The 11,704-nt window shown below is 34.7% G+C and overlaps 1 protein-coding gene across 11 annotated transcripts in view; it reads left to right on the top strand.

Annotated features, from left to right (window-relative positions):
* The window catches only part of KANSL1L (KAT8 regulatory NSL complex subunit 1 like), a 129,426-nt gene extending 119,064 nt beyond the window's left edge, over window positions 1-10,362 (top strand). For 9 of the 11 annotated variants that reach the window (XM_072743025.1, XM_072743024.1, XM_072743028.1 and 6 more), the window contains 6 exons: window positions 2,124-2,242; window positions 3,224-3,348; window positions 4,806-4,860; window positions 6,037-6,149; window positions 7,675-7,843; window positions 8,720-10,362. In XM_072743025.1, the coding sequence (XP_072599126.1) occupies window positions 2,124-2,242; window positions 3,224-3,348; window positions 4,806-4,860; window positions 6,037-6,149; window positions 7,675-7,843; window positions 8,720-8,950 (812 nt within the window). In that variant the 3' untranslated portion in view covers window positions 8,951-10,362. Of the gene's footprint in view, window positions 1-2,123; window positions 2,243-3,223; window positions 3,349-4,805; window positions 4,861-6,036; window positions 6,150-7,281; window positions 7,844-8,719 lie in introns of all 11 variants that reach the window. The other 2 variants (XR_011998044.1, XR_011998043.1) reach the window with 1 other exon arrangement.
* Window positions 10,363-11,704: the final 1,342 nt, after the last annotated feature.

Genomic DNA, 11,704 nt, shown 5'->3' on the forward strand with positions numbered 1-11,704 from the left:
GGATTTCTATCTTATATTCCCTAATTACAGTTATCTTCTACTGACTATTCTCTTGGACATAACTTAAGCCTCCAACATTGTGTTCTGGATTCAAAATACATCAGTACAAAGTTACCTTCTAGAAATTACCATTTCTGGTAGTTACTGTGGAGGTCACAGTTCACTGAAGCTTCCTCAGAATTCTGAAAAATTGGATGAGAATCACCTAATGTAATGTAACTCAACCAACTAGTTCAATTTCCCTTAGAGACTTAAGAGTTCCAAGATGATCGATAAGTATTGTTGAAATTACAAAGTGGGGTTTGTTATGGGGATTTAGGGCTATCAAATAGTTTCCAGAATTATTACAAGCAATGATTAAAAAATGAGACTTACCAAAAACATACTTTAAATGGCAAATTATTTGTTTCGTTTCTTGTTCATTGTTCCAGTGGACAAAACACTATATAGTCAGGTATTCATTCCCCAGATGTAATATGCCAATATATCCAGTAATTTAGAAACTGCATTCAAGATGTACTGGACTCTATACTTAATGGATTGAACACATTCATCACTGTCTCTAGAAATCCCACCATCACTATCTGATAATCACTACTTGATGAGCTAGTGTGGCACAAAATTAAACTCCTAGCCACAACCAGAGGTTTCACTGTGCTTTTTCTAGTGCCTCAACCTTAAGACAGCTGAGTCTCCTTAGCTTTTGAAGAACTTACATGTACAGATCTTCCTCTTGCCTTATGACAGGGTGACATCCCAATAAACCCATGTTAAATTGAAAATATCTTGAGTCAAAAAACTATTTAATACACTAACCTAATAAGTACCACAGCTTAGCCTCAAATGTGCTGAACACATTAGCCTACAGTTGGGCAAAATCACCTAACACAAAGTCTATTTTATAATAAAGTGTTAGATATCTCATGTAATCTATTGAATACTGTGCTGAAACAGTACAGCATGGTTGTATGGGTAAGAATGGTTTTAAGTGTATCGATTGTTTATCTTCGCCATCACAAGGCTGACTAGGAGCTATGGCTTGTTGCTGCTCGGCATGAGTATCCTACTGCATACTGCTAGCCCAGAAAAAGGTGAAAATTCAAGGTATGAGATTGCTACTGAATGCCTGTCAGTTTCAGGCCGTCATAAAGTTGAAAAATCCTAGGTTGAACTATTTTAGGTTGAGGACTGATTATGTATCAACACACAGGAAAACTTCTGTCTCTTAATAAGATTCATTATGAAAAAATCACATTACCTAAGATTTGAAATATTTCACTTGAATTTATCTAATTTCAAGTTTGATGGAAATACAGGAAAAAAACAAGTAAGATGCTATACATTACAAAGAAGTAACTAGATAACTCCCTCAAGTGCAGGACATGAAAAACTCTTGCAAATTTTAAGAAACCTAAAAGACAAAAACCAAGTTCAATATGTGGATCCTGAGGACATTTTTTTAACAACTAGAAAAATATAAATATGGACGGGGTATTCAATTTTACACTACAAAGGAAAGCACTTTAAGATCAGAAGTAAAATAAGGGTGGTAAATAAGGGAATAAATGTATACTCACAAATTAGGGAATAAAAACAAATGGAAAAAGGAAATATGGAACAAACACAGAAAACACCAAGAGTAGCAAAGTTGTGATCAACATCTTCAGAGAAAAGAGAAGCCCATTGATGAAATACAAGAAAAGGACAGTATAAATGAATAACAGGCCAAGAACTTTTAGAAGTCTCAGTAGAATGCTCAGAAGATCTAGTTAAGGAAATCTCCCAGAAATTAGAACAAAAGTCAGATATAAGAAAATGAGAGAATAGAGAAAATTAAGGAGATCTGTCTTTGGAGGCTAACATCCAAATAAAAGACATTGGAGAACACATGAAGAGTGAGGGCAAAGATGAGATTTAAAAAATGATATGTACTGGATAAAAGCTTATCAGGATCCCCTGAAAATGGAAATAATTGTGACAGAACTGTGGGTAAGATTTTTCCATTTCCTTAATTTTTTGATAAATTAAAAAAAAAAAAAGGAATCATGTTATCTAAGTAGGAAAGTAATTTTAACACCTGTCTGTGTAATGTATGACATTCTCTATGGTTCTTTTCATGACAGGAGAAAGAACCAGATTTGAAGAATTTGCTTTTCAACGCACAGAACCAGGATCCCATAGCAATTTTACTGCTGTTACTAATGTCAATGTTATATCAAGAACCCAGAATTCATCATCACAAGTAGGCTTTTTTTTTTATTCTGAACTCTAAAATTGCTTTATAGACTTAAAACTTGCCGATAAAAAAACTTTAGAATATTGTTAATCTATAAAGTCTTACTTTACTAGCACATGACATTTAGAAATAATTAGGTAGCAATATATATGATTTAATTTTTTTAAACTAGTGAGCTAATTACTCAGTAATCCTTTATCATGGCTTTTTTTTTTCCTCCTGTGTGAAAAACTATCATAACCATCTCTCCTCCTTACTATGAGGCTTAATAGGAATCCAGCATTTGTGGTGGTCTTATTTGTCATCTGGTCATAGAACAGAGGTTAAAAGGTAAAAGGGTTTAGAAAAAACTGTAAAGCCCAGGGGCTGGGAACACATAAAAGGTTGTAAAAATGAGGTTTACGAAGTGGTACACCAGATATTTCATAGTCTTTCCGAATAAGGAAGTGTGTTGGTTAAAACGATCATTTCCATGATGTTCAGGGTGCTTTATGGTAACTTCTTTGATAAGTCTTTTACAATTTAAGGCATTCTTATTTTCTGTGATTTTGTTTTTTTAAAATTTTTTTTATTTATTTATGATAGTCACAGAGAGAGAGAGAGAGGCAGAGACACAGGCAGAGGAAGAAGCAGGCTCCATGCACTGGGAGCCTGATGTGGGATTCGATCCCGGGTCTCCAGGATCGCGCCCTGGGCCAAAGGCAGGCGCCAAACCGCTGCGCCCCCCAGGGATCCCATTTTCTGTGATTTTAAAAACAAGCTTATATGTATGTAAATCTTCACTGTATACCCGCCAAAAGGGACTGTGCTGTTTTACGGAAGATAAGGGTGTTTCTTGTTTTTCTTAACATTTTGTAGTCAGGTCTACCATAACATATTATAGAATGTGTATAGTATAGCAGTAACCTACTGGATACCTCACGAGAAGAGGGCATCAGCACAGCTAACTAGATACTGTTGTAAAACTACTGTGATCCTACTCTGCAGAACACTGCACGACGGAGACTGAGAAGTGAGAGCTCTTATGACATAGATAACATCGTGATTCCCATGTCATTAGTTGCGCCAGCAAAGTTAGAGAAACTCCAGTATAAGGAAATACTTACTCCAAGGTATGTATACTTACATCTTTTTATCTCCTCTCTTTCTTCTTTTTCTTGAATAAATTTACATTTTTTAGAGTGAAGTTAAAATTTTAATTAATGAAAGGAAGATGCTCCTCTCTCCCTTCCTTCACTTGTAAAACCATGGAGGGAAATAGGTGAAAGAACCCTTTATATGACTCATGCTAAAAGTGCCATATATTATCACTTTGTCAATTTTTATTAAGAATTGGAAATTCCTAAGACTGATTTACTCTGTACTTAGTCTTTTATTCAGTGATGTTATGTGTATATACATGGCCCAAAAAGGCACTTTAGGGATGTAAATAAGTATAGTAACAAATAAATAATCCTTGCTCTTCAAAATGGAGTTTTGCACAAGATTGCAACAAGTTCGAAGAAAGCAACTACCTTGGCAAGGGGTATTCACATTGTAGGGGTATTCACATTGTAGGACAGTAACACTTGTAACAACAAAAATAAGATTTTGATGTATTATTGCCAAATCAGCAGTACACACATTAAATGCATAAGTGGGAAGATTTAGGAAGACATCATGAAGGACGGAGAAAGAACAAAATTTATGTAATTTACGCAGGGAAACCCCAACAAAGGCACATGGACGTGTGCAAGGCTAAGCCAGAGACAGAGATTTTTGTGTAGGGAGATAAAGTTATGATTAGAAGTTAGATTATAGATGTTCCAGAATGGAATGCCACACACAGATCTGCTTCTTACTGGCAGTGAAGTTAGTCAAGTTTTTTTTTTTTTTTTTTTTTAGCAATGATGAAAGCAGTTTCTTAAGAATGTCAGTCTGGCATGAGGAAGTAGATAGAAGAGGTTGGAAACAGAGATATAAGCTCAGTGACAACTACAGTTAATTCCTACCCATCTCTATTCTAGCTGATTTCAAATGTTCTTATTCCTAATTACTTTGAGGTATTATGAATGAATCTGTTGAGCTCTCCAAATATGTAAGGAGTAACATTTGTGGTTATGATGTTCTGCAGCAATGTTTTTCAATCTTTGGAAGGCTGGCGCTACCTGGTTGTGTTGGTTGTTTAAATACAGAGGAATTCTGTGATCCAGTGCTTAAACTTGAGAGGCCATGATGGGTGTCTTCACACAAAGAAATTGGCAAATGCTCAAATCAGAGCTCTTCTCCCCTCCTCTTCCTGCCAAGCCACTGTCTCAGCATCTACTGACTTAATTCAAAATCAGTACATTTGTAGGTATAAAACAGAGCTATGCAGAAGAGACTGTTTACTTTAAGACCAAAAGTAAAGTCTCTTTTTCTCTCAACATAAATCACTCTTTAAAAAAAGGAAAAAAAAAAGTATGAAAATACAACCATATGAATTATGAAAGCCCTAAGGAAAGAAAACACTACTGCATTAGCTGTGCTTAGTGAATGCAGTTGCTACACTTATTTAACAAAAGCTGAAATCGGTTTGTATCTTCAACAGCTGGAGGATGGCTGTTCTTCAACCTTTGGATGAATATAATGTAGGTGAAGAAGAGGTAAGTTGCCTTTCACTTATGGATAATTGCACATTATATATTATGAAGCCTGCTTAATTTGGTTTTTGAAGACTAAAGGGAACTATAAGCTCTTTAACATGCAGATTTTTTTTTCACTTATGAAAACAAAGTTCTCCATTTAGGATATGAATTTCATTAGAAAAATGTTTTTGTGCAAGTTTACAAAGAATAATATATAAAGAAAAACACAAATATATCATTTGCATGCATGAGTTGTTGAAATACTGAATTTACATTAATATCTACATTCATTCCCAGTAGGAGTCATGTTTTTTTGCATGAGATTTACTCCTAATATTCAAGCCTACAGCGCCATATTCAAAACACTGGGAACAAACTGCTTTTGAATTTGGAAAACTTTGGACCTAAGAAAGTAATGTGAATGTAACGGATACATCATGTAAGACATAGAGGGAGTCTAGGATAGTTCTCATAATCACATATTAATGTTTCTATAGAGAAATATTTCTAGAATTTAGCCAGATCAGGCTATATAACTCAATGAATTATGAACCACTTATTTCAGAGTTTTAGAATTGCAGGGAAAGGGACTGTGAGCCTGTATAGGTAAAACTTACATATTAAGAAAGGAACAATTTCAGAGAAAAATACTATATAATCAAACTAATTTGAAAGTGATGTTCTGTAGAAGCAGCATTATGTAAGACATTTTCTGCCATAATCTATGCCCTGACTCTGTTTTTCAGCTACCAAAATTAACTTTTTAATGCCCTTTCCTCTTTTAATATGCTCTTCCCTAATTCAGAATAATCCTAGGCAGGAAACTCAAATTTTTAAACCACTATCACCAGTCTTAGAATTCCAGATAAATTGATTTTCATTTTTCTCAGTTTTACTTTTTTTGATATAATATTCCTAGAACAGTGTATTCCATAAAGGGCAATCAATACTGTAAACCTATTTGTAATCTAGGTACATCTTCTAACGTGACCCAAGAAAGAAAAAGTTGTGTTTAAAAAAAAAAAAGTTAACTCCTCTATTATGGAATCTGAAGCTCATCTCATAACCTTTGTTCTCTCAATTTAGATTTATTTTAGAGTTTTCTTCCTATATTCTCTTGATGAGGAATTGTTTGACCTGTTCTCATATTTCAAAATGTTTCTGATAAAAGAAAAACTTTATTTCTAATTCCAGGTAGAAGATCTTTCTGATGAAGTCTTCTCCCTAAGACACAAAAAATATGAAGAAAGAGAGCAAGCCAGATGGTCACTATGGGAGCAAAGCAAGTGGCATAGAAGAAACAACAGGCAGGTGTTATCAATTTAAAAACCAGACCCATGAAATCCATGCTGAATGGTAATGAGAGACCACTAAAAAGGAAGAAAATATATTGTTTAACATCAGTTATTTTGCACTAGAAGTGAAACACGTCATTTCCCTGAGTATATTCAAAATATATTTTGGTTAATTAGTGATGAAATGTTTCTGTATTTTCCTCCACTCTGTTTCTCATGCTTATTGTCAGCCTGAAGAATAGATTTAACTCAGCAAACAATGTGAAAATGTTCCCTACATAAAGTAGGTCATTTCAATGCACTCTTAAACACTAGGGATTAGAATCTGGGTGATCTATTTTAACATAACCACTTAAAAAATATGTTGTTCTTAAAATTTTTCTCAAGAAACCTATCCAGTTAAAAGGCAGATGGTCTAAAATACTTTGAATATGACTTTAGGGGAATGGAAATGAAATCCTAAAAACATAATCAGTAATTATATATTTGAGAAAGTCCATGGTATTTTATATTTACACCTATGTTTTAATATAGACAAAACTCACAAAGCAAAATCATGTTAAAGTCTGATAGTCACTAAATTGTGGGGGCATGTCTCATTTACTTAGTACAGCTGACCCTTAAACACAGGTTTGAACTATATGGGTCTACCTATACACAGACTTTTTATATTATAGTACAGTCCTCTAAATGTATTTTCTTTTATCTAGCTTACTTTATCTGGCTTACTTTATTGTAAGAATACAGTATATACTACATATAGCATACAAAAGGTGTGAATAGATTGTTTATGTTATCAGTAAGGCTTCTGGTGAACAGTAGGCTATTAGTAGTTAAGTTTCGGGGCAGTCAAGTTATATGCAAATTTTTGACCACATAACGAGGTTGGTGCTAACCCCTGTGTTATTCAAGGGTCAGCTGTTACTTTTTGTTTGTTTTTTTTTTAAGATTTTATGTTTAAGTAATCTCCCCACATCCAGTGTGGGGCTTGAACTCACAACCCAGAGACCAAGAGTCGCAGGCTATGCTGATAGTCCCATTTCTCTATTTAGGTCTCAGAATATCCAGATTTGTTGTAGATCCTTATTCCAAGAGCTGTCTTAACATATAGGAGACTCAATTCTCATCTTTCTCCACATTCCAGAGATATAACTTTCCAGAAGTAGAAGAAAATGTGAATCGAGTCCTACACGGATGACATTATAATATAGAATACTCTGGAACTCAGAAAGACTGTGAAGGTCAAGTAGCTGTCCTTTCTCATTTAAAAACAAAAATTACAAAAAAACCCTCAAAAATTCAAACCCAGTATTATAATTTGGCAAATTCATAAAATAGTACTGAGAAAATACTAAATAAGTCTTTGAGATAGCATCAGGAAGATCAGCAGATGAACTTTTAAAAATCTTGTGGGCAGAACTGTTTAAAGAAAGGTACCAAGTTAAACTGACTTAGTGATACCTTGGGGTTGTTCATAAAATGTTAACACGTCAAGAAGTAATGTAATAACTAAGTATTTTCTTGATTTTCTTGCTAGAGCCTACAGTAAAAATGTTGAAGGACAGGACTTGCTTTTGAAAGAATACCCTAATGACTTTAGTAGTGGTCAGCACGGTGCTGCTGAAAATGCTGCTGAGCTTCCTTCAGAGAGCCAGGATCTGAGTGCGCAGGGCTCACCTTCACTAAATGAGAGTCCGGAAATAAAGGTAAATGTAATACCCAGGACTAGTTACACCTTTTAAATGCCTTTTAACCTTTTTAAAACCTGTGTGTAGAAAGTACTTGTTGTAAATTAAGGATCATTACTTAACAAATTCAATACAACAATACCATATAAAATGCTGGGTTCAAATCAGAGTGTATGTCTTCCAGCATTCTAGGTCTATTGCTGATTAACACTTTATCTTTTCATGTCAGTGTCTAATTTCATATACTCACTTCTCTGTTAGGAAATGGGGTTCTATACAAGTTTCATTACAAAACAGATTTGATTAGAGAGAATAGCACCTGGCACAGAGCAAATGTTAGCTATTTCTCTTCGTTTTTTAAAGAGATTTTTATGTCTCCGCATGGATCCAGTTCTTACCTCAAGCTCAAGGAGAGTGTTTCTAACACAGCATCTATAAATTTTTGCACGGTTCTTCATAAGGAGGTGTCAGAAAAGAACATTATCTAGAACGGAGAGCAAAACTGTAGAAATTAATTGGCAAGTTGTAGAAAACTTGGGGAAGGAAAAGTCAGTTAAGTATCTATAATAATTATGGGCTGAAAAATGAAGACACTGAAGTAGAAGGGGATCAAAACACTTTGAAAGGGGGGCCTTTCCCCAACATGTTCTGATGCTGAAAATGAAGACCGATGCCAAACAGCAGCATCTCCTCTTTACAGCAAAAAACAACCTAACTCCCAAAGGTCTCTAAACAATTCCCAGTATGTCCCATTTGAGTTGCTAGATGTTCAGGTCCAAATGAAAGTTTGTTCATTTATGTGTTAACAAAATAGTAATTATAAAATTGACATTTAAGGACTATTTGATACATGAATTTAAACAAGTTGAAACTTAACTGAAAATATTCTTTCAGTCTTTGTGGTGGGAACGACGAGCTTTTCCGCTAAAGGATGAAGACACAGAAGCCTTACTATGCCAAGACGGAAAAAAGGATCACAGTGGAAGTTCAAGCCCAGCTTCCCATGGTGAAATCTTCTGTACCAGTGTATCAGAGAACAGTCACCATCCAAAAAGGCAGGCAGATGAAATGGAAGAGTACAGACCTTTTGGTCTAGGACTTACTCATGTTAAAAAAAATAGGTGACAGGCAATAAGTTAAAAAAAGTACAGGAGGAAAAAAAAAATCAGCCCTGTTCTCCATCCCCCAACCCCTTCGGTCACAATTCCAGAGTAAGAGCATGTACTGCATGTATTAATCTTTTATGCTGTTCTAAAACAGGCAAGGTAGGTCTCTTTTTCATTCTTCAACCACAGAAATAACTAGCTTTTCACCTACAGACAAGTGCTAGTCTTTTGTGTTTATGATGCAAATCACAAGCACCAAAAAATTAACTGCTGCAATCTGATGGTATATCACATTACTGGGTAAATAACTTTTGAAAGACTTTATACCCATACATATACACACACACACACACACACAAATATACCTGTGCATCAAATGACAGCTCTTTTTTCTATACATTTCTATGTAATTTCCAGGGTAATTCATTAAAATTGCCCCAGAAATATATTAGAATATACAAATATGTGTGTATACAGTATACAAACACATACACACACATAGTTTTAAAAAACACTGGCAGTGACCACTCCATTTGAAAATGCATGTATGAACTACCCCAGGAAATGTAAGCTGCACTATAAATAAAGCACAGGTTCCAGTGATAATGGATATCTAAAGTCTTGACTATAGAGGGAGGGAATTTTTTTTAAAAAACATGTTTAGCCAATAGAAGTTATTTATGGAAATTCCTATACCAGATAACACAATACCCCTTTCTCTGAAATCACTGTTATCTGTTAGACTAAACACAGGTTACTTTCTATTTGCTAACAGATTCAGACAAGCAAAACAGATTAAATATTGGTCTATTTTAAAACTTGAGTTTTATCTATTTCATGTATCTCATAAAAGAAGACATCAACTTAGAATGAGCAACAGGAAAGTTCTATCAGTATAAAAAATGTTGTATTTCTACTTAAAATGGTCATTCCTTACCATAGCTCACTCTAGTCAAATAAGCATCTATTCTTACTTGTATCCTAGAGTGAGAATTTTAAAGTTTTTTAAAGGATAATGCTTCAATACTGAATACAGGAGTGTACATTAAAGAAAGGAAATTCCTTTTGAAGTTATCATATAACTTTTTCTATGTAAAAGTTGAGGACAATTTCTCTCATGTAAAAAAAGGTTTTCAAGTTATAATACCCATATTAACTGACAATCCTGGCCATCTGGCCTAGTCTGGGGGGATTTGACACTAAGTTTTTGTTAGGGACTAGAAATTATGAGTCCCTGTAAAGAAGGAAAAAAAAAATTCAGTTTCAATACTGACAAATTTTTTGCTTGTAGTTTTACTGTACATTTATTTTTAAAAAAGAAAACAAAAGCCAGACAAACCCAAGTTGTCTAGGCAAATAAGCTCAAATCTTTCTGTCATGTCTGACATTATAATCTTCTATGTAAGTTTTTTAATTAAAGTTATTTCTATATGCCTCGTGTTATCTGATTTAAGTGCCACCTATTTATGACACCAACCTTTCCTCATTCAAAATAAAAACCAACAAATTTTTACATTGCAGTATAGAAAAAAACCAAGCTCTATGCGAAAGTGTTAATGTTATTTTTCAAACCTTATTTCTCAAAACTCATAGTAGCCTAATGAAGTTTAATGACACTGGTCTCCTGTTTCTTTCTTGCCATATGTATCATATAGCGAGAGTATTTGCAAATACTGGATACATATTTATTGTCAAAGTGTAATTTGGGACACAATTTTAGTTTACGGATTAACTCTGTACCTTGTCCTCTTTTGGCCTACCTGGTCTTTGTTGGATTAATAAAATATATATCCTTGGGGTCAAAATCCATAGTATCCAGAACATCCTCAGCCATCTGGTTCTGCCACAGGGTAAAATTAGACTGGAAATAAGACAGTGTTACATAAAAGAGGCTTCCTCTGCCTAACCCTACCCCCCCAAAGGGCTCCATTTGTAGAAAGAGTACAAACCAGAAATCCTCTGCCCTACTGGATTCTTTCCATGGTACCAGCCTGTGGCTGAGCTCTAGTATCTTCATTTTTAAAATGGGGACAAAAGTACCTGTCCTAGTACTCACAAGGGAGATTTGTGGATTTAATGAGATTACATCAAAGTACTTTATAGGCTACAAAACATAAACTTATATAATGACAGCTACCTTGTATTGAGCATCCTCAATTCAACTATCCTACAATTTTGGGAATAGTAGTGGAAGCCTTACATATAGCATATGATCTCTTTTAATGCTCAACACAACCCTGCATGGTTATTGCAATTATATTCATTGTATAAATCAGTTAACAGATACTTGAAGAGGCTGGATGATTTGATTTGCTAAAGTCAAATAGTTGAAAAGGAAAGAGTCCAGATTCAACTCAGTATTACTTCCAAATAGAGGCTCTCCTTCCCTTTCTGCTCAGAGCTAGCACATCATCCTCATGTCCTTAAGAATGGTTAAGAAAAGGGATAGGTGGGGATCACTGTATAACCTGCCCCTCCCGCAGAGCTAACAAAGAAAACACCTTGATAAAATCTATACTTGTACTTTAGAACAGACCACCTGAAATCCCTGGGCTTCATATTATGGTTTTTACAGTTTTTGTATCAAATATAAGGTGCAAGGGAAAAAACATGTTTAAAAAGAATACGGTATGTCCCCCAAGCCAGATTCTTAGATTTTTCACAAGTTCCATTCTACTCATATTGTCATGCACACACACACAAATCAAAAAGGACACGAAACAGGAATAGGGACTTCCTTTGCTTTGGAAAACAATCAAGAAGCGAGAAGATG

The sequence above is a fragment of the Vulpes vulpes genome, chromosome 16 (genome assembly GCF_048418805.1).
Source record: "Vulpes vulpes isolate BD-2025 chromosome 16, VulVul3, whole genome shotgun sequence".
NCBI lineage: Eukaryota > Metazoa > Chordata > Mammalia > Carnivora > Canidae > Vulpes > Vulpes vulpes.